At 49.3% G+C, this 27,933-nt stretch overlaps 1 protein-coding gene across 1 annotated transcript; it reads right to left on the bottom strand.

Annotated features, from left to right (window-relative positions):
• Positions 1 to 589: 589 nt before the first annotated feature.
• TTL (tubulin tyrosine ligase) lies at positions 590 to 15,036 on the bottom strand. The gene is made up of 7 exons (XM_054170628.1): positions 14,718 to 15,036; positions 11,402 to 11,480; positions 8,168 to 8,400; positions 4,194 to 4,329; positions 3,086 to 3,355; positions 2,406 to 2,549; positions 590 to 1,779 (listed from the first exon to the last, which is right to left on the bottom strand). Exons 1-7 carry the CDS (start codon positions 14,872 to 14,874, stop codon positions 1,662 to 1,664), a joined length of 1,137 nt encoding a protein of 378 aa, XP_054026603.1. The 5' UTR covers positions 14,875 to 15,036; the 3' UTR covers positions 590 to 1,661.
• Between the last annotated feature and the right edge of the window lie 12,897 nt (positions 15,037 to 27,933).

Raw genomic sequence — 27,933 nt, 5'->3', positions numbered from 1 at the left:
GGCCATGTGTGAAATGGTGCCACTTGTGGCTTCACAGCATCTTGCAACAAAAGTCCATCCCAAGCCAGCATGATCAAAGGGCCTGGGCACTTCAGAAAGACGCCAGGATCATCTGCTGGCATGAAGACCTCTGGAATCTCCATTCCAAGCAGAGATGAGGATGCCAAAGTCCTAAGGCTCTTCTGAGGGAAACATTATTGGGTTCACTTCATGTAATACATGCAGCCAGCCAGAAGATGGTAACCTCCACAATCTCTTCTTGTTTGGTTCAGGTAATTCAGGAATCAGTTTATTTTGGAGGAAATCATCTTCCCTTGCCAGAGGCAGCAAACACAAACTGGAACACCCCCACCAAGCCTGCTGCTCTTACAAGTGCCACTGTGCTCTGCAAAGAGCTCTAGCTTAGGAGGGATGTGCTGGGCTCATGCTGAAAATTCAGATACACTTCACAGGGTGGGCAATGTGCCAGGGATGTAGGCTAAATCCAAAGTAGATGTTAGCACTGAAATTTGGGTACCTCAAGGAATTTAACTGCCCCCTCAAAACACCTTCTCAGCTGTGTGGCAAACACACACAGCAGGAATCTGTCTACAAAACTTCCCCCATGTTCCTCCTTGCTAGGACCAAGCTGTGGACTGTGATGAGGGCAGGAAATTGCAGTATTGTCAAGTGGAAGAGGATAAAATTGGCTGGATCCAATGGGACAAGAAGAATTTGGGTTGGAAGGTTTCAGATTTGAGTCTCAAATGCATGAAGGTGAAAGCTGAGAGAAGAGCCTGAATTCACCACAGTGCCTCAGATGGAGTTTCTGCTCTTTGAAATGCTCTTCACACAAAAGTGATGCTTGAAATCCTACATCCTGCTGGATGGGATGTCTCTCCTTACCTTTTTTAAACAGAATCCAACTGCATCCCAGTGGGATGGACACTGATTCAAATCTCATTAGGAAAAGGGATAGCCACGAAGAAATAAAACTGCCTTCCTTGCTTGGGTTTAATTCACCACCTGCAGTCCAGTACCCTTCTGCCAGCTGCTGCCTGGGTGTTCAGCCAACCAGCTTGGAAAAATGACCAAAGGAAAGGGAATTCTTGGTGTTCCTGGTTTTAGGCATCCTGTGATGCAGGACAGCTTACTCCTTTCTAGGTAACAGAGCAGGAACAAAGGAAAGGAGTCATCTATTTGGAGCTGAGCTAAGGCACTAATGACGCAGTAGGTGAAGAAAGAAGAAACACAGCGGGAGGAGGACAACTTCCCAGCCATGATGCCCTGGAAGATCATCATACTCTTTGCCCAATTCCCTTAAAAAAACCCAATGTTATCTTCATAGAAAAGGAGGAGCTAATACAGCATTAGAGTATCCCTGTTGGGGTTAAGGTTATTTCGTTCTTCTCCCAGAGAGATTTGTTTCAGGTATCAAAGTCACAGGAGCTGTGTTCTGAAGTGGGTTTTGGTGAATGCAGGCAGAGCAGGTCTGAGCAGCTCTGGCTCACTGCAGCTCTGTGGTTTGGTGTTGGTTTTTATTTCCCCCATGATTTTCCAGAAAATATGAAGCCTGTTTTATCACTTTTTTTTTTGGCATGATACTGAGATAAGCCACTGGGCTGTCCTGACTCGGTGAGTGCAGTCTCTTCCTGTGCACAGCAGATGCATTCCTGTGGTCATCACAGCTTGATAAAGATGGATGATGGCTGGCTCGCCTTCTGCCCCGTCTCGTTGAGGGGGAAAACACTAGAGATGGCTACATCCACAATTCCTTGGCAGAGCTCTGCATACAGCTTCCTAAAGGGATGAGAGGCAGAGAATCAGCTGCCCAGGCAGTACAAACCAGCAGGCCCTCAACCAATGTTTAACACAGATACTAGTTTTCTTAGCTAGCATCCTCCTCCCATTACAGGGAGCACCAGGGCTTGGAGAGTTGTGGTCAGTGGGGCAGAGTTTAGTTGGAGGCCCATGACTAGTGGTGTCCCCCAGGGGCTGGTACTGGGTCCAGCCCTATTTGATGTATTCATAGAATCACAGAATTGTCAGAATTGGAAGGGACCTCAAGGATCATCCAGTTCCAACCCCCCTGCCATTGGCAGGGACATCTCACACTAGAGCAGGTTGCTCAGAGCCCCATCCAACCTGGCCTTAAAAACTTCCAGGGATCCAAACCTATTTGTTCAAAACCTAAGGCTGATGCCCCATCTCACATGGGAAAGAAGCTGGGGGATAGCAGCCATGGAGACAGGAGCAAGAACTTAAATCACCTGGCACTTAAAACAGTGTCTGGTGTGGGCTAGCCTGGAAAACTCCCCTGCCATACACCTTGTTCCACCTTTTCCACTTGGAGGTGGGACACAGCCATGTTCTGGGTGACCTTTCAATGGTGGCACTCAAAGGTATTACAGAAGCTCATTACTCACTGGGCACATGCTGGGGCCCCATTGACTTCTATCAGCCATACTTTCAGCTCCTCATCCACCATGAAGTCAAAGCCAAAGAGCTGGAAGCTCTGGTAGTGCAGATGCTTTGTGCTGATTGCAGGCTCTATACACATAAGGCAGCTTCTGTGAAGGGAAAAAACAGAAACCCAAGATTAAAAGCCCTATGGACACAACTGGAGCTTCTGAGCTGCACAGATGAGTGGAGGGGTTCCCTGCTGCCCTGGGACTGCCCTGAATCACAGCTTATATCCAGCACACGTTGTGGTCCCTGCAAGTGAGATTGTGCAACCATCCAAACACATGTGGTGGTTGAGAGCTGGAATGCAGCATTCATCCTCACTACTAGGTTAGGCAAGTTGAAAAAGACAATGGGAAAATGGAGCAGAAGGCAGAGCCACAAAGGGCTGCACCCTTCTGTTGTACTCTATTCTACTCTACTCTGTTCTACTCTACTCTAGAATGGTCTGGGTTGGACAGGACCTCCAAAGGTCATCTAGTCCAACCCCCTCTGCAGTCAGCAGGGGCATCCTCAACTAGATCAGGTTGCCCAGAGCCCTGTCGAGCCTCACCTTGAATATCTCCAAGGATGGGGGCGCCAACCACCTCCCTGGGCAGCCTGTTGCACCACCCTGACGGTAAGGAGCGTGCAGCTGGCTTACCTTATGATGTGTTTGATTTGCAGTAGGATGCTATTCTCAAGTGTTGTGTTGAGGGCATCCACCAGGTACTGGTTGAACTCCTCAAAGAACATCTCGTTGCCTTCCTCGTAGCGGCCATAGTTCTTGGAGTACTCCTTCTGGATGCAGTGATTGGTCAAGTGGCAGGTTTTGTCCTGGAAGTTAGCACTGTTGTACGGTTCGGAAGAGGTCCGCAGGACTCCCTCTCTGTAGAGGTAGATATTATACTGATGATCCACCAGAACCCAGCTCCTGGAGGGGTGCGAGAGAACAAAGCCCAGGCTCAGCGGCTTCGAGAGAAACAGCAAGGCAATGAAACACACAGAAACATTCAGGTTGGACAAGCCCCTCAGGATCACCAAGTCCAACCCAGAGCTCTGCTCTGCAAGGCTCACCCCAAACCATATCCCCAAGCACCACATCCAAACCACCTTTAAACACATCCAGGGTTCATGACTCAACCACCTCCCTGGGCAGCACATTCCAATGCCTGACCACTCCTGCTGGGAAAAATTGTTTCCTCATGTCCAGTCTAACCCTACCCAGCCTCAGCTTGAGGCCATTCCCTTTTGTTCTACCACTGATTACCTGTGAGAAGAGACCAGCAGCAGCCTCTCCACAACATCCTTTCAGGTAGCTGTAGACAGCAGTGAGGTCTGCCCTCAGCCTCCTCTTTTTCAAGCTAACCAGCCCCAGCTCCTTCAGTTGCTCTTCATCAGATTTATTCCCCAGGCCCTTCCCCAGCTTCCTTGCCCTCCTCTGCACTGCCTCCAGCACCTCTACATCTCTCTTGTATCAAGGTGCCCAAAACTGGACACAACAGTCAAGGTGTGGCCTCCCCAGAGCTGAGTGCAAGGAGACAATCCCCTCCCTGCTCCTGCTGGACACAGCATTGCTGATACAAGCCAGGATGCCTTTGGCCTTTGTGGCCACCTGGGCATACTCCTGGCTCATACTCAGCTGCTTGTTGATGAGAATCCCCAGGTCCCTTTCAGCCAGACAGCTTTCCAGCCACACTTCCCCAAGCCTGTAGCATTGCTTGGGGCTGTTGTGGCCCAAGTGCTGTTGGTACAGAAGCAGAAGAGCTTACCTGATGTCGAATTTGCGATGCCCTGGCTCTAGAAGCAGAGGCTTCTCCAGGTACTTCTGAATCACGTGCACTTGTCCCTGCTCATCAATGAAGTCCAGGAGTTCTGAAGCCTCTGAAGAAATCAGGATCCCTTCCCCTGGCAGAGAAAGATGGAAAGAAAATTACACTGAAGGTCCTCCTACCTTTCCTGGAGCTTTTTCAGGACCCAAGTGGACCATGCCTTATTTGCCCCAAAAGCCATAGAATCACAGAACTGTTTCAGTTGGAAAAGACCTCCAAGATCATTTAGTCCAACTGTCAACCCAAGACCACCATGGCCATTAAATCATGTCCCCAGGAGCCATGGCCACATGTTTCTTGAACACCTTCAGGCATAGTAACTCCACCACCTCCTTGGGCAGCCTGTTCCAATGCCTGACTACTCTTGCAGTAATGACTCTTTCTCAATATCCAACTGAAGCCTCCCCTGACACCATTTCAGGCCATTTCTTCTTCTATCACTAGGGAGAAGAGACTGACCCTCACCTCACTCCAGCCTCCTTTCAGGGAGCTATAGAGAGCAATGAGGTCTCCCCTCAGCTGCCTTTTCTCCAGACTAAACAACCCCAGTTCCTTCAGCCATTCCTCATAAGGCTTGTTCCACAGACCTTTCACCAGCTTTGCCCTTCTCTGGACACACTCCAGCACCTCAATGTCATTCTTTTAGTGAGGAGTCCAAAACTGAACCCAGCATTCAAGGTGCAGCCTCACCTGTGCTGAGTACAGGGGCAGGATCACTTCCCCAGGCCTGCTGACCACACCATTCCTGATCCAGGCCAGGATGCTGGTGGCTTTCTTGGCCAGCTGAGCACACTGCTGGCTCATGTTTAGCCAGCTGTCAACCAACACAACATGCATGAGCCACGCAAGAACCCATAACACCAGGGTCAGTTGGTGCCCAGTCTATGCTGTTTTCTCAGTGCCAGGCACTGGATCTGTGGAGGGATCACCCCACTACCATGCCAGGGGGGCATCAGCAGCTCCCTGCTTTTCAGCAGTTTGGAGAGCAGGGATTTGGGCAGTTTGTGAGATTTTTTTCCTATTTTATTTGGGGAGGGGAGGTTTGTGGGTTTTTTTTTACTCTACAATCAGACCTTCTTCCCCTGCTTGGCTTCTCTGGCTGCCAGAGGCAGTGTCCACACCTGCACAGTGTTGCCCTGCTCACTGAGTTCATTTAAGTCGCCACTAAAATCATTGCTGAATCAGGAAGGGAGCTACTTAAAAACATTCATCCATGGAGTCAGTGTTTTCCCCTGCTGGGGAAGCTCTTCATTAAAGAAATTAGATGTGCTCTTTAAATGCTGCCATGGCTTGGCTGAAGCTGTCACTGTTCATTTCCTGCAAGAGTCCAGATGCAAAATCACTGTTGCAGAGCAATGAAGAGAGAACATACCCCTTCTGGAATTTGGTAAAGGGATGGCATGGTGCCATGTGAGGGGGAAATCAGCTGAGGTAGAATTATCTAACTCTTCTCTGCCACTATGTACAGTCTTCAGGCATTTAATTAACTTTTGGGACTGTGACTGATGACTTAACTCTTGATTTTGTGCTAAGCCTTTTGGAGGAAATACTGAGTAAAAAGAAACAAAAACTGCAGAGGGCCACTGCAGGGAGAAGACAGGTTTGGAGCACAGGCAGGGTTTGACAAGGTTGACTCTGGGCTCTGCTGCCTCCCTGCCTGGCTCCACTCTGTGCCCTGCTGGCATCCTCCACTGGTCCAACTTCCTTCAAATTTTGTATTGAGGTTAAGGTTGGATATTAGGAAAAATTTCTTTCTTGCAAGGCATTGGAACAGGCTGCCCAGGAAGGTGGTGGAGTCACCATCCCTGGAGGTGTTCAAGAAATGTGTGGCCATGGCACTTCAGGACATGGTTTAATGGCCATGGCAGTTTTGGGTTGATAGTAGAACCCCCTGACCTTAGAGGTCTTTTCTGACCCAACAATTCTAGATTCTGTGAAGACCCAATAGAAAATGCTCCTAGTTGTGACTCCCCAAGGTCACTGTCAGCACAGTTCTGCAGGTTCTTCACTGCTCCTTGCTCTGCATACCTGTGAGCCACAGCTTCCCAGCCCTACTGACCCATCCTAGAGTCCTTCACCAAAGGGAAGTACTTCACCAAAATGTTTTTCTCACCCATGTTCTATGCAGAGGGGCAAGATTTTTAGGCCTCTGATCACAGCAGAGCTAGGCAGAAAGTTGCACAGGTACAACCACAGGCTGTGCAGTGGGGGAAGAAGGAACATGACCATCTCTGACAGTCAGAACAACCCCTGCAATGGGAAGATCAGCAGGCATGGAACAGACAGGGGGGAGCTTAACCTAGTCAGCAAGCCAAGTGAGGCAGCAAAGCAGCTTATGCAGGACAGCTGGCCCTTCTCTCAAGGAAAACATCAAAACCTTTAGCCACCCCTGCAAAAAATCTCTCAAGTTTTAAATTAGGACATCCTAAACCTTTAATTTTCCTTCTACTGTCAGACAACCCAGCTTCCACTAGACCTGTAACTGAGTCAGGGGCTATGCCTGAGCTGGATTTGCCTTGGTAATTAACCTTGACAAGCTTTCTTCTCCAGGAGAAGTAATCCCCAGGCAGTTAAAACTTCCCTTGAGATGACAAACGTGAGGCTCTGGGCTCTGCTTTAATTCCCAGCTTGAGTTCTGCAGTACACTGATGAATATTAATAGGTTATTCTGTTTTAAATGCAGAAAAGACAGGTTCACACTTGCATAAAGTGTGTGGAGTTGAAACCTCTCCATCCTGCAGTGAACCACAGCAAAGGCCTTTTCAACTGCCCAGAATGATTCAGTTGCATCACACAGAAGCACAGCCCCTCACTGCTCTACCCAAAAGGCTCCTTCCTCCCTGATAAAACCCAGATTTTTTCTGGTGCTTCCTGATGTAGTGTGAGGTGTCCCTGCCCACAGCAGGGGGGTTGGAACTAGATGATCCTTGGGGTCCCTTCCAACCCTGACAATTCTGTGATTCTGCAAGACAGCTAAAAGCAAAGCTGTGAAGGAAGCCAGCAATGAGGACAATTTTATCATGCAGCCTCCCTGCTGCCACCTCTGGCTCTCACAGTCTCTGGTGGTATTTCTAAAGAAGACTGCATCAAAAGTGACTCTGCAAATATGAATAATACAGGTGGGATGGATTGCTCCCTTTTGAGAAGACCAGCTCCTGCCTTGGCCTGGGCTCTGCACACACACAGCAAGGCAAATCTTCACAAAGCCATCCTGATAATGTGCCCATGGGACTTTCAGAACTGACAGAGAGCAGATATCAAAGCATTCAATCTATAACTCTGTCCAGCTACCTCATCTAATAGCTCATTATATCTGCAGAGTGAGCTGTACACCAATGACTCTGCAAGAAGGAAGGACACAATGAGCACTTAGGCATCTATTGACAGCCAGCTGAAGATGAGCCAGTAGTGTGTACCCAGATAGCCAAGAAGGGCAACAGCATCCTGGCCTGTATCAGGAATAGTGAGACCAGCAGGACCAGGGAAGTAGTCTGGCACTGGTGAGGCTACACCTTAAGAACTGGGTTCAGTTTCGGGGCCCTCACTACCGGAAGGACACTGAGATGCTGGAGCAGGTCCAGAAAAGGGCAATGAAGCTGGTGAAGGGTCTGGAGAACAGGTCTGAAGAGGGAGAAGCTGTTGGTAACCCCCTGGTTTTGTCCAGGGGGGTTCCTGTGCCATTTATGAATTGCAATTGTACATATTCACTGCATTCAGTATTGCTAGATTCTAGTCTGCTTCTAAATACAGCTTCATTTGCTTTCCAACTGAGCTGGTCTGGCAATTTTACTCTGGGGGGGTAACTTCAACCCACCACAACAGCCCAGCTATCAGTTGGGCTCAGCCAAACCCAGGGCCTCTATCGATCAAGTAAAGGGTAAGAAGCAAAGAGAAGGCAGTGCTGAAGAATCCACCTTTGGCACCAGCTGAGGACTTGGCGATCCACACGTTGCCTTCTTTGCCTTCCTGCCTCCTGCTGTAGGCTGCTAAGAAGACTTCTCTCTCATCTGTCCTCGAGTTGTTTATGAGATGGCGAAGTCCATTCTGAGCTGGAGCCACAGGGGTCTTCAGGTTTGTTGGGTAAATCACATAGGACTCGGGGAACCACGTGCAGGACTCAGACAGCTCAGGGCTTGTCTTGATTAGCCTGGGTGAAGAGAGACCATCTGTTCATCTCCAGAGTGGCAGGGACATCATTGAATAAGTAGAAATCATCATTAGCTGGGTTCTTTCAGTTGGTGATGAATAGCAGCTCACCCATAATGAAATCATCACATGAAATTATAATCACATGAAATCGTCACAGGAAATTATTATCACAGGAAATAATAATCACATGAAATAATCAAATGAAAGATCACATGAAATGATCATCACATGAAATGATCACATGAAATGATAAAATGAAATTAACAATAATCATTCAATTATGATTTCACCCCTCAAGGTGTTTAAGGAAAGCCTGGATGAGGCACTCAGTGCCACGGTCCAGTTGATTGGACAGGGTTGGGTGGTTGGTTGGACTTGATGATCTTGGAGGTCTCTTCCAACCTGGCTGATTCTGTGATCTTCTTCTTAAACCCTTGAAATTAGAGCTTTCCTAAAGATAGCATGGCAACTCCAGGCTGCCTTGAAAGAAGTGTGGCCAGCAGATTGAGACAGGTGATTATGGCACTGGTGAGACCTCACTTGTGTCCAGCTCTGAGGCCCAGAGCGCAAGAAGGATGTGAGAGAAAGGCCACAAAGATCATCATGGGGCTGGAGCACCTGTCCTGTGAAGACAGACTGAAGGAATTGAGACTGTTCAGCCCGGAGAGGAGAAGGCTCTGGGGACACCTTACAACTCCATTTCAGTATCTGAAAGGGATGTACAAGAAAGCTAGGGAGGGACTGTTTTGAAGGGCTTGTAGTGATGGGAGGCAATGGTTTGAAGCTAGAGCTGAGTAGAATTAGGTTTGGACATCAGGAGGAAATTCTTTACAATGAGAGTGGTGAAATACTGGAACAGGTTGCCCAGGGATGTTGTTGAGGGCACATCCCTAGAGGGACCTTGACTGGACCCTGGGCAGCCTGATCTAGTTGGAGATGTCCCTGCTCACTGTAGGGGGGGTTGGACAAGAGGACCGTCGAGGGTGCCTTCCAACCTGATACGTTCTGTGACTCTGTGTAGACCACTGGGAACCCACTGAAAGCAAGGACACAGCTACACGTTTCATGTCCCAAGGTGTCTGGGATCCCCTTTGCATCATACAATCTCTGATCTCTCTACCAGTAATGTCTAGAGATGCCACCAAACTCCTGCTAGCAGATCCCTGCTCTTATTTTCCAGAGACAAGGGAGCTGACTGTCTCTTTGAATGCTCACTCTGTGCTTTTAATGCCAAATGCAGAGCTCATGACTTGCTGGTTCTCTGTGCTTTTGTACCTCCCTGTCTGTGACAGCCTGGGAGCCCTGAGTCACCTCATTTAAAGGTCCCTTGGGTTCATGAGTAGCTTGGTGCATGGTTAACCCCATAGTTATAAAGGTTAGGCAAGCTTCAGGAGAGAAAAAACAGGTGTGCAAGCACTTTCAGTACTGCCTGTAAACCACAGGCCTCAGAGAAATTCATCTGGGGCCCTCTGGGACATGGTTTAATGGCCATGGTGGTCTTGGTTTGACTCAGTGGTCTTCTATGATCAGCAAGAGGCAGCACAGACACTAACAAGGAAACAAATGTTTGAAGGACACCAAGAGCTCTGATATGATGATGCTCTAATGGCTGCAGAGTTTGCACAGGGACATGGGTTTTCTACAATGAGAGCTCATTTACATTTCCCCAGGAGACCCTGGCATGGCTGGTCATGCAGAAATATCTCCCAGAACTCTTCCTGCAGATGTCTCCAAGCATTTGTTTGACAAAAATATCTGACTAGCTATAGGCATATTAGTGTCTCATCTCTGTATGAAACAGGGAATAAAAGGGTTTAATTAAATGCCAACAACAACAAAAAAGAAACCCAGGTATGCTTAGGGAGTTTTTTCCCTTCTGATTTGGCTCTAATCTGACTCAATACACTCCATGGCTCCAAGCAGATGTAATTCAGTGGAAAGAACATTTCCCCTCAAGTTACAAAGATGTCTTTGTGCACACAGATAGCTCTAGAGACCAACACAAGAGTCTGAAGACAGCACATGCTAGCACTATGTGCTATTGCAGATGACCCCAAAATGAGTGAGGAGGTTGACACTTCAGAAGGGAAAGCCACCCTTCAGGAAGACCTGGCCAGGCAGAAGGAGTAGGCTAGCAAGAACCTTATGAAGTTCAACAAGGACAAGTGTGGGGTCTTGCACCTGGGAATACCCAACCCAGCTCAGATTGGCATCCACTAGCTGGACAGAAGCCCCATGGAAATGGCGCTGGGGATAAAAAGCTCAACATAAGTGAACAGTGCACTGCAGCAGCAAAGAAAGCCAACAGGATGCTGGGTTGCATCACCAGCAGAGATGAAGAAGTCATTGTCCCACTCTACTCAGCGCTTGTCAGACCAAACCTGGAGCAGTTTTGGCCCCTGCTATACAACAAAGGGTGTGGAACAGGCTGGAAAGTGTCCAGAAAAGGGCCATGAGAATGATCAGAGGCCTGGAAGCCCTGTCATGTGAGGAAAGGCTGTGAGAACTGGATTTGTTCAGCCTTGAGAAGAGAAGGCTTAGGGGAGACCTTATTACCATGTTCCAGTACATAAAGGGTGGCTGTCAGGCGGATGGAGACTCCCCTTTTACGAGGAGTCCCATGGAAAAGCCAAGAGGCAATGGGTGCAAGTTACTGCTGGGGAGATTCCAGAAGAATCTCCACAACTTGGAGACTGGACTCCAGAAGAAAATGTTTCCTCATGAGAACAGTTAGGCATGGGAATTATCTCCCAAAGGAAGCAGTGGATTCCCCTACACCGGATAGTTTTAAGACTCAGCTTGCCAGGGCGCTGGGCCAGCTCATTTCAACTACACTATCACCTAGAAAGGTTGACCCAGATGATCCTTGAGGTCCCTTCCACTCTGGCATTTGGTGCTTCTATGACTCTCCCAAGGGAAACACCCTCCAAAGCAGTTCAGCATTGAAGAGCAAGAGAAATCTCTGCCAAGGCCACGTCACATTTCAGTGGATTCCTTACTTCACCAGAGATGCTTTGCGGCACAGCTTGTCTGCTCCTCTGTAGTAATTCACCAGCTGCACGAGTCCGGGTTCGTGGCCTGCAAAGGGGAAACAAAGAGGTCAGGCAAACTTTGCCATGAATGAAGGAAAAAAGGCTGGGTTGGTGCAGAGGGCCTGAGCAGCAGGGAAGAGAAAGGAGGCTGTTTCCTTGCCCTGCATCATGGAAACAACCTTTAAGCTGGTTACACTGAGTATTGGGAATTCTTTCCAGTGAGGGTGGGGAGACACTGGAACAGGCTGCCCAGGAAGGGTGTGGATGCCCCCTCCCTGGAGGTGTTCAAGACCAGGCTGCATAGGGTCTTGAGCAACCTGGGCTAGTGGGGTTGGAAGCAGATGATCTTTAAGGTCCCTTCCAACCCAAACCGTTCTATGATAGTGGCTCCTGAGGCTTCTTTCTTTTAGTTAGGGAAAAAAGGTGTCTCCACCCATGTCTGCTTTGAAGCTGACACTTCCATTTTCCCAAGGAAAATAATAATTCCCTAATTCACACTGGGAAAGGGCAGCACCACACAAAAACATTATCTGTTCCATGGTGGCAGCTTTTAAAAGCAAAGATACTCTTAAATGCAGGAAGAAGATGAAGGGAGGCACAAACAAAGCTCAGATGGTTGTGATCAATGGTGCAGAGTCCAGTTGGAGACCTGTAACTAGTAGTGCTCCCCAGGGGTCAGTACTGGGTCCAGTCTCATTCAACATCTTCATCAAGGACCTGGATGAACAGATAGAGTGTAACCTCAGCAAGGCTGCTGATGGTATGAGCCCGGGAGGGTTGGCTGACCCACCAGAAGGCTGTGCTGTCATCCAGCAAGACATGGAAGACTGGAGAGCTAGGCAGAGATGCCTGCCAGGAGTCCCAACTTTTACCCTTTCCTACATCAAATGATCTAGCTTAGCCCCTGAGTAATGCAAATCCCTGCAGCTCCCTGAACTAATCACAGAATTGGTTTGGTTGGAAAAGACCTCTAAGGTCATCAAATACAACTTTCAACCTAAGACCACCATGGCCATTAAGCCACGTTCTGAAGTGCCATGTCCACAGTTTCTTGAACACCCCTAGGGATGGTGACTCCCTAGGGCAGCCTGTTCCAATGCCTGAGACTCTGAGCCTTTAGGAAAACCAAACCAAACCAGCTTTGATGCACCAGCTTTAGAAAGATGCACCAAAGAAGATACAGCTTTTTGGAAGAGGTACCAAAATAACTGTGTTATTTTTGGTCTGCATCTACTGATTTCAGGCAACCAGCTCCTGATAGAGGAGGATGGGTTAAAGAAACCAGTGTCAAAGTATGGCTCCTATACATGAGTTAAAGATGTGTCTTTGGCTGTGACAAATTATGTGAATTTTCAGGTATCCCATAGCAACACATGCTGAAGGGGTCACTGAAGCCCTTCCATCACCCTAGAGTTCTTTTTGAGGGTGGAAGGGGTTAGTCAGAGATGGCTACAAGCCCCCCATGGCTGGCTGTGCTGTGCAGGCCCACTCATACCAAAGAACTGTGCTCATCCTTCAAAGAAGCCAGATGCTCACAGGCCCTGTCTGCTAGCCACATGAAAGCAGAGGTCTGTTTTGCTGTGCCTGGCTACAGCCTCTGTGAGCATTCTCACTGCTTAAGCCCTTTGCAGTGCTTCCCTGCCTGCTGCAGACACTCTGATGCTGGGAGGTGACCAGATGGCATCACCATGTGGCAGGGACTTTTCCACTCACAAATGGAGACATGGAAAGAGGTGCTGGAGCTGGTGACTTGGAAATCTGGAAGAGCAGTCAGTGCTGGATCTCAACTGCAAGAAAGGGGCTGCAAAAGCTATTCTGCCCCAGAGCTGCTAGGGCAAGGAAGGTGCTCCTCCTGTTCTGATGTTTCTGCAGCCAGAAGGGGCATTGCAAAATCACCCCTCGAAGAAAGAAACCAGCCCAAAGAGCAGGAAGGAGGTCAGGAGGGTTCTGCCGGCCATTAGATGCATACACAGAGGACTGCAGGGAGGAAACACACTGCTCTGCTGGGGTTTGCAGTGTCCTCATCCCAAACCTGCTCTGGCAGGCATCATGACAGGAGCCAGCACAGCAGCTGGCACCATGCACAAAGACCTGCCAGCCTTGCAACTCCTACCATCACATCCTTAGCTGTGGGCAAAACCAGTGCATCTTGGCTCCCTGCTGCACTCTCTGCCCCTGCTCCTGGCTTCGTTCCCACCTGTCAGAGCAGAGGGCTGGGGTGGCTGTGCTGACAGCCCTGGCTGCCATAGGCACAGCAGAGGCAAGGGCCAGGCCTGCACAGGGAAGCTTCCTGGGACCACACATGTTGGCAGTGAGACAGAGTGGGGTCAGACAGCTTGGGAAAAGATGGAGGGGTGGCCTGGCTCTCTGCACACACAGAGCCTCTAGGATGATCCTCACGCTGCTCCAAGAAGGGATTAGATGTGACCTTACCCCCACCAAACCCCTGCACAAGCAGATCTTCACCAGCTTGGGCTCCTGGGCGACAGTTGCGAGTGTGCCTGGCTCAGACCTGTCCCCCCACCTGCCCCACACCGCAGAAACACCCTCCCAACATGCAAGCTCAGCACCGCAACGTCCCCACCCTGCACCAGGCTGGGGGATGCAACTGGCACCACCCTGTGTGCTGGCCGATCCAAATCCCCTGCGATGGTGAAAAGGAGCCCAAGGGCGTTGCTGGCAGCACGGCAGGCAGCTGGGACCTGCAGACCTGAGAGTCTGCGACATGCCAGAGAGGGGGGGCCCCGATGCCCTGCGCCCTAACTCGCCACCCTGCAAGAGCACAGACCCTCTGAAGCTGAGCTGGGCGTTTCGGGAGGCGGCAGTGACGTCCCACGCCGGGAGCTTAGGAGGAGGATGCTTTGAGCTCGGGCTGGTGGCAGCTGTGGTGGGCAGGGACAGCCGGTGCCCGGGCCGGTTTCTGGCTGGGGCCGGGTATGTGGATGCATTGAATTCCCCCCGGCCCCCGCCCTTTGTTCTGGGCGACGCAGGCCGAAGTGGCCGCCGGGGTCTCTGCGACAAGGGCCCCCCTGCCAAACTGCGGGGGACACTGCGGGGGACTCCGCCGGGGCACGCCCTGCCCGCAGCGCCCCGCAGGGGGAAGGGGAGGCTGCGACGAGCCGCGGGGTGAGGCGGAGGACCCAGGTAGGCTCAGCGAGGCAGCAAGGACACGGCCGGGGCTGCGCCTCAGGTCTCAGGCTGCAGGGCGGCAAGGGGAGGGCGTCCGACCCTGCTGCCGGCGGGATGCCGCCCGGGGGAGGAGAGCCGGGGAGAAGCACCTTACCCAACCTGCCGAAGGGAAGCCGGTTCCTCTCGCCCAGCATCAGGTTGAAGCGGGGGTTGTCCCTCCGGAGGCGCTTCCACTGCCCGCTGGCCAGCAGCAGCCGGCTCACCTCGGCGTACACGCTGCTGCCCTCGTCCCGCACCACGAAGGTGTACATGGCGGCGGGCGCGGGGCGCGGGGGGTGACACCCGCCCTACGCTACGCTACGCTACCCCCGGCCACCCGAGGAGTCCCCCAGGCCCATGGGGCCCCGCCGCAGCCCAGGCAGGGCCCTGCATGGCCGGGGCGCCGCCCCCCGCGCACCGCCCGCCCCCCGGCTCCTGGCGGAGGCGGAGACCGAGACCGACCTGGAAGCAGAAGCGGCGCCGCCTCCCGCGGAGGAAGCGGCGTCACAGGGGGTGGCAGCTTGCCGGGAGGTGACGGCTTGCAGGGAGGTGGTCTTCTCGCCTTGGCAGCCCAGAGGCGGGCAGGAGTCTGGTCCTGATGTCTCTGCCAGTCGTACAGGCCTGGCTGCTTTGTGAGGCCTTGGGTAGTCCAGGGGCTGGCAGGAGTCTGGTCCTGGTGTCTCTGCCAGACACACAGGCCTAGGCCCAGCTGCCTCACAAGGCCTTAGGTAGCCATGGGGCTGGCAGGAGCCTGGTCCTGATGTCTCTGCCAGACACACAGGCCTGGGCCCGGCTGCCTTGCGAAGCCTCCACGCCTTGGGCAGCCCCAGGACTGGCAGGGTTCTGGTCCTGGTGTTGCCACCAGTGCTGGTGTGGCCCGTGGGCAGCTGTGGGCCTGCATGCTCAGTGTTGGGTTGCTATAAATCACGATGGACTTCCACCCAATAAAGTTTTGGCAGAAGGAAACTGAGATGTGTGGTGGACCCTCTCCCTGATGGCTTTTTACTTCTTTAACAGGACAAGGTGTTAATGTGATTTGGGGACAGAAAATGATTCCAAACATGGATGCTAGCTCACGGTGTTCTGAATTGTTCAGCTTCTTTGTATGGAAAGGCTTTTCACCTTGGAAGAATGGTGGGCAGAGGCAACAGTGTTTTTAAGCTGGTGTAAAACCCCTTTTTAAAGGACTTGGCAACTAAATGGGGACTTGAACTCCTTAACACTGGGTTTAGCATTAATGAGCAGGCATTTCTTCATTACAGAGTTCACAGGATGTTAGGGGTTGGAAGGGACCTTCGGAGATCATTTGAGTCCAACCCCCCTGCCAGAGCAGGACCATAGAATCCAGCAGGTCACACAGGAACACATCCAGATGGGTCTTGAACGTCTCCAGAGAAGGATACGCCACAACCTCTCTGGGCAGCCTGTTCCAGTGCTCTGTGACCCTCACAGTGAAGAATAGAATAGAATAGAATACAATAGAATACAATAGAATAGAATAGAATAGAATAGACCAGACCAGACCAGGTTGGAAGAGACCTTCAAGATCATCATGTCCAACCTATCATCCAACACCACCTAATCAACTAAACCATGCAACCAAGCACCCTATCAAGCCTCCTTCTAGACACCTCCAGTGATGGTGACTTCACCACCTCCCTGGGCAGGACATTCCAATGGCCATTCACTCTGTGAAGAATTTTTTCCTCACATCCAGCCTATACCTTCCCTGACACAGCTTGAGACTATGTCCTCATGTTCTGTCACAGGTTGCCTGGGAGAAGAGACCAACTCCCACCTGGCTACAACCACCTTTCAGGTAGTTGGCAATAAGATCTCCCCTTAGCCTCCTCTTCTCCAGGCTAAACCACCCCGGCTCTTGGACATAAGCTTCTGTGTTGAAACACATGGCATATCAGCATCCAACTGAGTATGGGTCAGCAGTCTGCTCAAATGGCCAAAAAGACTAACAGCATCCTGGCATGGGTCAGGAATAGTATGACCAGCAGGAGCAGGGTCTTGTGCTTGGCACTGGTGAGGCTGCAGCTTGAGTGCTCAGTTTGGGGCTCTTCATTACGAGAAAGACATTGAAGTATCAGAGCATGTCCAGAGAAGAGCAATGAAGCCAGTGAAAGGTCTGGAGAACAGGTCTGGTGAGGAGCGGCTGAGGGAACTGGGGTTGTCTAAGTCTGCAGAAAAGCAGGCTGAGGGGAGACCTCAGTGCTCTCTACAATTCCCTGAAAAGAGATGAAGTGAAGTGGGGGTTGGTCTCTTCTCCCTAGTAACAAGTGACAGGATGAGAGGAAATGGCCTCAAGTTGTACCAGGGAAGGTATAGGTTACAGATTAGAAGAAAATTCTTCACTGAAATGGTTCTCAAACACTGAAATAGGCTCCCTGGGGAGATGGTTGAATCCCCATCTCTGGAGGTGTTTCAAAGATGCAGAGATGTGGTACTGAGGGACATGGTTTAGCACCAGACTTGGCAGAGTTAGACAATGCTTGTACTCAATGATATTAAAGGTCTTTCCCAACCAAAATAGTTCTATGGTTCTATATTTGATATCCTTCTGTCTAAACCGGCCAAAATATGGATCCAAAGTCCCCCAGAGTGTAGATCATTGCTCTAACTCTTGGAAGCACATCTTCACTCTAAGGGGACACTCACCATGATTCTTCTTTCAGTACATGTCTCCCATGGTGTTCTAATGTCTCTAGAAATGAGGTAAATGTGAGACCCAGATAAAATCGGTAAGGCCAAGGTGGTGGGAGAGGATCTTCTGATCGCTATTGAAATCCAGTTAAGTGTGCAGCCACAAAGCAATCAGTGATGTATCCAACCAATAAGTCTTGCTTTTATGCACAGGTCCCTTAAAGCAGGGACCATCAAGCAGGACCAGCATTGCCCCAATGCGAGTGCAAAGCTCCTGCTACCATGGTGTTCTCTGGGCTGCCATATCAGACAGTTTCTCCTGCCTCCTTTCGTACAGGTTTGCTAAGGAATCAAATATCTCTTTAGGAAACAAATGCACCAGCTTGAAAAGCAGTATTATAGAACAATAGAATGGTAGGGGTTGAAAGAGACATCCAAAGACAATCAAGTCCAACCCCCCTGCTATGCAGTATCACCTAAGGCAGGTTACACAGGAATGCATCCAGGTCTTAAAAGTCTGTAGAGAAGGAGACTCCATAACCTCTCTGGGCAGCCTTTTCTGGTTCACAGTAAAGAAATTTTCCCTCATGTTGAGGAGGAACTTCCTGTGTTTCAGTTCATATCCACAGCCCCTCATCTTATCACAGGATACCATTGAAAAGAGGCTGCCTCCACTTCTTGACACCCACCCTTCAGATATTTGTAAACGTTAGTAAGATCCTCTCAGTCTTCTCCAGACTAAACAGCCCCAGGTGTCTTAGCCTTTCCTCAGTAAGAGAAGATGTCCTAGTCCCTGTAGCCTCCATTGGACACTCTCTAGTATATCCTTGTGAATCTTGAACTGTGGAGCCCATAACTGGACACAATACTCCAGGCACAGTCTCACCATGACAGCCTTTAAGGTGTTGATGTTTCTCTGGTTTTCCAGATCTTGAGTCCAACCCTTCAGACAATCCCAGGCTCGTGGGACTCAGCAGAGCTCCTCATGCAACTTGGAAAACTGTGAGTTAACACTGCTCTGCCTGAAGTCAATAATAACTATGACTTTAAGTGAAACTAAGTAATTCCTGGGACAAAGGGTAGTGTGTGCCTGTGACAGACAAAACAGGACGCTCCTCACAACCATGCAGATGAACATCTGTGAGGTACTTGGGGGCATGCTGCTGGTAGCAATGGTGGGGAGGGCTTGGGTAAGGAATGTCAATTTCAGTTAATATTCAAATAAATCCTTTCCTGGTTGTATTTCCACGAAGTTCTCTCCTCCATGCTCTCTAACCAGAGCTTTGCTTAGCTACACTAGGGGGCAGAGGCCCTCTATGCAGAGATGTGTCCCTGGTCTGACACAGAAGCATTGACACACAGTGTGATGAGCCTCTGAGGGGATTTCCTCAAGACAGGAAGGACATGGACCTGATGGAGCAGGTCCAGAGGAGGGCCACGAAAATGATCATGGGGTTGGAACACCTCTGCTATGGAAGACAGGCTGAGGAAGCTGGGGTTGTTTAGCCTGAAGAAGAGGAGGCTCAGGGGACACCTAATAGCAGCCTTCCAGTACCTCAAGGGGTACTGGAAGAAGGGTACTGGAAGGGGTACTGCAGGATGTCTGGAGAGACACTGTGTACAAAGGTCTGCAGTGACAGGACGAGGGGCAATGGCTTCAAACTAGAGAAGAGCAGATTTAGATTGGATGTTAGGAAGAAGTTCTGCACTATGAGAGTAGTGGAACAGTGGAATAAGTTGCTGTTGTGGGGTGCTCCAAACCCCCCTTCTGCCACCTCCACCCGCGGAGGTTTGAATGGGGGGAGACAAGGGCGGGAAATGGCCTTCCCCGCCCCCTGGGGGACAGGTGAAAGGCTCCGCTCTTCCCGCCGGGAGCTGAGGTCCCTCACAGGCACTCGCCCGTGGGGGGAAGCCCGCGCTGGGCTGTGCAGCCGTGCTTGGCTGGGTGCTTCCCGCCCGGTGTGTATCGGCCCTGGACACAGTGTCCAGGAAGGTCTTCAATAGCCTGTCCAGGAAGCGCTCTGGGCTCTCGTGTTGGTTCAGTTTTGGCGCTCATTTTGGACTGGCTCTGGATCCGTGGTGGCATTGGAAAGCTCAGCACTGGGACCTGGCTTCTCGCCAGGGGTCCTGCCCTGGGCTCCTGCTCCCTGCCTGCCGTGACCCTGCGGCTGTGGGCTGGCACAGGCCGGCCGTGAGGCTTCCCTTGCGCTGCTCAGGCAGCGCTGCTGCAGGCGTTGGCCTCCTGGCAGCTGTGCCCAAGGACACTTTGATGTTGGCGGGGTCCTTTTCCTTCGGATTTGTGCCGCGTTATCCACACACTGCATTATAAACCTGCGGTTCTGGAGCCTGCCACCCAAGAGAGACCCTAAAGACTGTGTCCAAATTCCTGCTCCATCCTGGTGAGTACAACCTGCGTTCTCATCGTCTTGCCCTAAGCTCCTGGCTTGCCTCCATTTATTAAGTGGGGTGAAGCTGTTTTGTGGCTCAGCTTTTTCCATGTCCTGAATTCTCTAAATTGTACTAAAGTTGCCCATAAGCATCCTGGTAGAATTTGCAACGGAATGGAACCTGTAAATAAGTTTAATCGGTTTTGTACATGATTTTGGAGCAGGGTTCTGGAAAAATAAAGATAACTATGCTTTTATAATTTCCTGCCTCATTAATTTAATCCCAATTCCAATCAAAACAGTTGCCCAGGGAGGTAGTTGAGGTCCCATCACTGGAGATATTCAAGGTGAGGCTTGACAGGGCTCTGGGCAACCTGATGTAGTTGAGGATGTTGCTGCTGACTGCAGAGGGGTTTGGACTAGATGGCCTCTGGAGGTCCCTTCCAACCCAGACCTTTCTATGGTTTTATGATTTTATTGTAATTAGATTCCTGCACATTACATTAGATGTACCTATAGCCTTCTGTGCAGCAGGTGTCTGTGAAATGTCTTGTGCTGCAAAACTCCTGATGTAACTAGAGCAATTGTTTTGAAGTCATGTTGTTTGCTGGAAGCCACTGTCTTGTCTCTGCTGCCACAGTTGTATTATGATCAGTGTTACCACTGCTGTAGCTACATGACCAGGATCAGTGGCTGAGGGAATGTAGGCTGCATTTTTTTTCACTGCCCTGAGGGGCAAGGGGAAAAATGTCCTATTTTGATTGTTGTTGAAAAGTAAAAGCAAGGTTTTCAAAGAATCACAGAAAACATTCCTCAGACCTCAAAGATCATCCAGTCCAACCCTCCACCCAGCACTGAAGGCTCAACACTGAACCGTGTCCCTAAGTGCCAGGTCCACACACTGCTGAAGCACCTCCAGGGACAGTGACTCTACCACTGCCCTGGGCAGACCATTACAGAAGCCCCTCTGTGAAGAAGTATTTCCTAGCATATGGCTTGAACCTCCCCTGGCACATCTTGAAACCATTTCTTCCTAGTCCTGTTACTTGCCCCCAAGGAGAAGAAGCTGCCCCCTCCTTGCTCCAGTCTCCTTTCAGGTAGTTGTTGAGAGCAATGAGGTCTCCCCTCAGCCTCCTCTTGTCCAGACTGAATCCAGATGCTCCTCATAGGCCATGTGCTCCAGGCCCTTCACCAGCCTCATGGCCCTTCTCTGGACATGCTCCAGCACCTCAATGTTGTTCTCGTAGTGAGGAGCCCAGAACTGAACACAGTACTTGAGATGTGCTCTCACCAGTGCTGAGTACAGGGGGATGATCACCTCCCCATTCCTGCTGGCCACTGTGTTTATTGCTTCCTCTTGATGAGTTTCACTCTTGTACTCACAGCAGCAGTTTTCCAAAGAATTCATTGTCATTATTTCTGCAAGCTTTTCTGCACAGAAGCACTTAGAATAGTTTATCGTACTAACTTTTAAAGTAAATTAAATGAGTTGGGTTTTTTTTAACCCCCTTCCCCATCAGCAGGCGTGGCCATGCCTAAAATAACCTTTCCTGGCGTTTAGTTTATTTAACTTTGCATTAACATCATTCAATCAAGCCTTAAATTAGGTTTTGAACCAACTCAGTTAAACTGGTTCAAGCAAGTTCAATTTTCAGTTGTGCAGAAACAGAAGAGTTTGTTGCATTTTAAAATACCTGAAGCAGCAGAGCTCATGCAGGGATTTTCTGCTGATCAAACAAAGCACTTCTAAGGCAAATCCACAGTTAAACCACTGTGGCTTTGCACAACCTGGAGAGTTTATTTTTCATAGATCCATAGGGTTAGGTTGGAAGGGACCTTCAAGATCTCAGATTCAGGAAATAACAGTAAGTAGTACCTCTTCATCTACTTGATAATCTCTCTCCTCTGTTGCCCATCTGACCAGCATAGAATCATAGAATTGTTTTGGTTGGGGAAAAAAAGTCCCAAGACCCAAAGGTGGTTCTGGCATGAGGCTTGTGGGCATGAGGCTTGCTGCAGCTTCCCTGCATTGCTTTGGACACTTCACTGTTTCCCTCCATTTTCTGCCTTGTGCTGTGGGGAGGACTGTTTCAGCACTGCCAAATGCTTGGAGCTTTTCCACTTGTAGCTGCAGAGAGTTACCTGTTAATTCATCCTGTCTACATTGCATCAGCTTCTTAAAAAGAAATGCTGTCCAGTGTGCTCACCTTAAATGTGGGTGGAAAAAACAGAACTACTCAGTGGAAACTGATTTGAATTTAGTTGGTCATTTAGGACCTTGTATGTAAATCCCTGCTTTCAATTTTTGAATAGTACAAGTGAAAATAGGGAATGTGGGGGGGAAAAAAAGTAACTCCATGGAGATGGTGCTTGAAGGGATTTTGAACTGAATGCTGAAAGAGAGAACTTGGTCAGTTTCTATCCCAGAGACAGCTGAATCTCTGATTCAGGTGCCCAGTGTAAGACCTGGTCCATAGCTCATTGCAATCAGTACGTATCTGTCTCTAGACATAACAGGGTAACATTTGCAGATGTAATTTGTTTCCTGCTACAGTTGTTAGCCTTTTGGGGATTTTTCATGGATGCCAGGAAAAGAGATGAAACTTTCCAGGTGTGCCACATGAGGAAAGGCTGAGAGAACTGGGTTGGATCAGCCTTGAGAAGAGAAGACTTAGGGGAGACCTTATTACCATGTTCCAGTACATAAAGGGTGGCTGCCAGGAGGATGGAGACTCCCCTTTTACAAGGAGTCCCATGGAAAAGACAAGGGGTTGTGCGTACAACTTACTCCTGGGGAGATTCCAGTTGGACTCCAGAAGAAAATGTTTCCCCATGAGAACAGTTAGACATGGGAATTATCTCCCAAGGGAAGGAGTGGATTCCCCTACAATTGACAGTTGTAAGACTCAGCTTGACAGGGTGCTGGTCCATCTTATTTCAACTAGATTATTGCCTAGAAAGGTTGGACCAGATGATCCTTGAGGTCTCTTCCAACCTGGCATTTGATGATTCTGTAATCCACTTTCTGGGAGTCTTCCCACGAACTGATCTGGTTTATCAGTCTCAATTTATGATGATTATTTCAACTGTAACCAAAATTAATTGAAATCCTTCAAACCCTGCTGGTACTCAGAACTGCTGCCATAGTTTTGCATTTACTTATGAAAATGTCTCCAGGATTGCAAATGTTGAAGCATATTGACAGAAAATATTTGACTGTAGTCTCATCCTTCTCTAATGAGGTACAAAATTGAGTGCTGTAATAGCTGTTCTAAATCCACTTGCCTGCAATACAGCTAATGTCTCCTTTCACAGAATCACAGCTGCAGGAGACCTCAAAGATCATCCAGGCCAACACTTGAGCCAGCACTGAAGGCTCAACACTGAACCATGTCCCTAAGTGCCAGGTCCACATGCAGATGAAACACCTCCAGGGACAGTGACTCTACCACTGCCCTGGGCAGACCATTACAGTGTCTGAGAACCCCCTCTGTGAAGAAGTATTTCCTAGCATCTGGCTTGAACCTCCCCTGGCACAGCCTGAAACCATTTCGTCTGGTCCTATCACTTAACAGCATGGAGAAGAGGCTGCCCCCTTCTTGCTCCAGCCTCCCTTCAGGGAGTTGCAGAGAGCAATGTGGTCTCCCCTCAGCCTCCTCTTCTCCAGACTGAACACCCCCAGCTCCCTCAGATGCTCCTCATAGGGCTCCAGGTCCTTCACCACCTCATTGCCCTTCTCTGGACATGCTCCAGCACCTCAATGTTCTTGTAGTGAGGGATCTAGAACTGAACACAGTACTTGAGATGTGTTCTCACCAGTGCTGGGTACAAGGGGACGATCACCTCCCTGTTCCTGCTGGCCACTGTGTTTCTAGCACAAGCCAGGATGCCATTGGCTTTCTTGGCCACTTAGGCCCAACAACAGAAGCCACCTGAGCTTCAACAGAAAGAACCTCAACTCAATAATGTGTTGTATACACTTTCAAATGTATGAAGTTTTAAATGGAAAAGAAACTCTCCGAGTAATTCCCAAGCCAGCCCATTGAGACAGCCTTCTCAAAGACAGCATTGATCACTGAGGACAGGTTAGACCAGAAGGGGGCTTCTGAAACTGGTATGTTGTTGGAGACAGAATCTGACAGAACCCCATCGTTTTCAGGGAGTGCAAGGCCCCATCTGCCCCTTTCACAACTTACTGTGCCAGACAAATGCCTCCAACTCGCCTCAGACGTGAGAGGAAAAGGCTCTGGGAATCATTTAAGCATTAAGAATTGGAGAGCATAGTATCCCCAGAGAAAAGGAGAAGTCATTAATCAGGTTTTTGACAGAAAATTAAGTGCAATATTGCTTCATCTATTACCCATTCCTAGGAAACGTGGGAGGTGACATCTATTAATGGCTGCCAGGCAAATGTAATCAACCATAAAGTGTCCTGCACCCTTCCTGCAAAGTTCATGATCCTTCATTTTTTGAAGTGGCCAAAAGCTGAGACACATTCTGCTTCCACGTAAATGCAATTGTAACACTTGGTCATGGTGACAGCTTTACAGTAAGGGTGGTGTAACACTAGAACAGGTTGCCCACGGAGGTTATGGATGCCCCCTCCTGGAGGTATTCAGGGCCAGGCTGGATGAGGCCTTGAGCAGCCTGGTCTAGTGGAAGGTGTCCCTGTCTATGGCAGGGGAGTTTGATCTTTAAGGTCCTTTCCAACCCAAACCATTCTATGAATTCATGAATCTGTAAATCTGAGGGATTTCATCCAACCATCTATTCCTCCCTCCATCCTTCCATCCATCCATCTTCTGTCTGAAATGAAAATCTGCTCAATCACCTTGGGACCCTGAAGCTCACCCAGCACTACTTTTCCTCTGAGGGAAAAGGGTTGAACCCCTGGTTTGCCAGGGCTGTAAGGACTCCTCTGATCCTTGCAGTATGTTTTTCTTGGACTCACTGCAATTGTAGGTGCTACTCAAAGTCTTGCAATGGAAGTTTACTTTTCCATCAGAGCAAATTGGGGCATAGGGGAAAAGAGAGGCAAGCAGCATTGTATTTCTGTGAAGAGACTCAGCTGGCCTCCAGCCAGCAAAGCCATTGCTGCAGTTGTTTAGTTAATAAATGTAATATTTGATGACAACCTAATGTCAGAGTCCATGACATCACCTGCTTCCAGCTGCCATGTCAAAGAAATTAAGTTGGCTATGGGGGAGTTGTGAGTAACTACTGGGACAGATAACTGCATTCAGAAAGGAAGTAGGAGGGAAGGATTTTATTAAGTGTTTGGTCAAATGAAACAATTTCCAGCCCCAACTTTCAATTCTCTCTGTCCCTGTCAGATTCACTACTAGATCCTCATGGCTTGAGATTGGTTTGGTACACTTAAGTTTTAGCCCCTTATCTCTTCCAATGAGATTTGTTTAGAATGGTCTTTATTTTCCTCTTTACACCCAACAGTGATTTATTTACCTTTGACTACTTTCTGGTTAAGATCTATGAAATATTTTTAAAGGCACAGCCTAAAACTACCACACAGTGTCATTCCAGCAGCTAAAATAGGATGACATCCAGAGAAGAACTGGGCCCAGCTTACTAAGTAGCATAGCTCTGATGAACTCCATTCATTGATTCATCACTGAGGCACAGCTTTCTTGATTGCTAATCATAGAATCACCAAGGTTGGAAAAGACCTCAAGGATCATCAAGTCCAACCTGTCACCCAACACCTCATGACTACTAAACCATGGCACCAAGTGCCATATCCAATCCCCTCTTGAACACCTCCAGGGATGGTGACTCCACCACCTCTGTGGGCAGCACATCCCAATGGCCAATTACTCTTTCTGTGAAGAACTTTCTGTGAGGGTCACCCCTAAGTCTCCTTCTCTCCAGGCTAAGGAAGCCTTCACCAGGCTTTTGTTAAGATTTCAAGTCGAAGTACGTTGATGTGCTCTTCCCTACAAAACCAGAGCTCTGCCTAACTCCACAGCCTCACATAGGGTCTGTTCCTGCAAAGAATCCAAATTTCCATCAGTCTAACGTTGCAGTCTGTTCCACTAACTGCAATAAATCTCAGCCTGCTCCATTCTTCCTCCTCATCTCTTTTGGAAGCAAGTAAAAATGGTAGATGGTTCCCTGATGACCGCTGTGGTCAATGACGCAAATAGCATCTCCCTTCTGGATCCTGTAAGTCTTGTTCAGTCCCATCCATCACCTTCACCAGGAAGAGGAGATGTTAAGCAAGCTGATAGACAGGGTTGTTAAAAAAAAACAAAACAGAAAGACAAATATTTCATTATTTCAACATTTTGTTCCTTTTAGGAAGTGTCAGAAGTGTCAGCCAGGAGGAAACGAAGCGGCTGGGTTTGCTTTCGTCGTCGTTGTTGTTGTTGTTGTTGTTTTTCTTGCTGTTTCTTTTTTAACGTGGAAAACACACTTGAAATCCAGTCCAAATATGACCCTGAGGGGAGTAAAACAAATTTGGTTGTGCAGCTAAGGAATGAAGTGAGTATCTCTGCCAAGAAATGGTGGGTGTTTCCAGGATCCTGTCTCTCCTATCAGAAAGGGTCATTCCAAGGCATTTCTCTGTCAGCTTTTATTAATCTCCCTCTCCCTGAGCCAGAAGACAGGAGGATGTCAGATGGCTGAGCTCTTGCACCTTCCCCTTCTCCTATTCAGGACAAGGCTGTTCTCAGCCAGCAGGAGAGAATGCAGGGGAACTGGCAAACCTCAAACATTTTGTCACAGGGAGATGCACTTGTAAAGTTAATTTTTAGTGCCCTGTCTGGGTGCTTTCTTCCTGCTACTTGTAAAACAGCCCTGAAGAGAAACAGTTGTAAGTCTGTTCTCAATGGAGAGAAGACCAGAACAGCTGCCAGGTTTTCAAGTGCCCTCAGCTGGGACTGCAGGCTGTGTTCACAAGGCAAGGCCACTCTGTCTGCAGTCTGGGTTACCCAAGATGGATGAAGAGGTAACACCTTTACCTGCCCTTGAGTCTCTGAGACAGCAAACATACACCAACTCCCCTGGCTCTTCCCTTCTGTGTTATCTGTGCCAGGGGTGATGTTCCCCTCTCCAAACAATTCCTGCTCTTCTCAAACAACAGAAACCTGTGGGAAAAGTGACAGAAGTGTGGTTGCACTGAGGCCCAGGTGGAGGGGGGCCTGGGAACTTCCCAACAGGGAGCAGATGAGCCTCTTTGCCGTGGCCCTCTGTGGCCCCATCTTCTGCCAGCTCTGCCTGCCTCAGGCCAGCCTGAAGAGCAACAAAGCTGGTGAAGAGTCTAGAAAACAGGTACTCACCAGTGGTGAGGCCACACCTTGGACACTGGGTTCAGTTTTGGGCCTCTCACTACAAGAGGGACATTGAAGTGCTGGAGCATATCCAGACAAGGATAACAAAGCTGGTGAAGGGTCTGGAGAACAGGTCTGGTGAGGAGTGCAGAGGGAACTGGGGTTGTTTAGCTTGGAAAAGAAGAGGTTGAGGGGAGACCTCATTGCTCTTTACAACTCCCTAAAGGGAGGCTGGAGTGAGGTGGGGGTCAATCTCTTCTTTCTTGTATCAGGTGATAGACTGAGAGGAAATGGCCTGAAATTGTGCTGGGGATGTTAGGAAAATTTTCTTTCCTGCAAGAGGGGTCAGGCATTGGAACAGGCTGCCCAGGGAGGTGGTGGAGTCTCTGTCCCCAGAGGTGTTCGAGAAATGCGTGGCCCTGGCCCCTGGGGACACGGATTAATGGCCATGGTGGTGTTAGGCTGAAGGTTGAACCCGATGAACTTGGAAGCCTTCTCCATCTGAAACAATTCTGTGATTGCATGATTTTATAACCTGGTCCTGAGTGCTGCTGTCAGGGGTCATGGGAGAATCTACTGCAGGCAGCAAGGGGTGCAAGTGTTTGTAGATATGTCCAGAAGGCAAGAGAGAAAAGGATGGAAAAGAATTGAAGCATGAATGGGAAGTAAACACAGGGATTCTGCTGAGGACCTACAGGCCTCACACCTCTTCTCATCTTCCTTCACTTTTGCATCTCATTAAGTTACTTAGGCAATTAGGGGAATTCTCCTGGGAAGAAGAGAGCAGCCAGCTGGAACACTGTGGTATCCATCCCCATCCGGCAGGAAGCCGGGAATCCATTAGAGCTGCAGTCTTGCTCATCAGCTTTCATCCAGCAAATTTGGAAATGGATGGTTAATGTCTCTTCTCTGGGCCAGATCTTCACCTTCCTCAGCTGTAATGGGTTTTTAAATATCTAATTTCAAGCAGCTCTTAGTACCTGCCAGACCTTGAAATATCTTTTCC

This window comes from Dryobates pubescens, chromosome 2 (assembly GCF_014839835.1).
Source record: "Dryobates pubescens isolate bDryPub1 chromosome 2, bDryPub1.pri, whole genome shotgun sequence".
Lineage (NCBI taxonomy): Eukaryota > Metazoa > Chordata > Aves > Piciformes > Picidae > Dryobates > Dryobates pubescens.
Note: the sequence above shows the minus strand (reverse complement) of the source record. Positions and strands in the feature narration are given on the sequence as shown.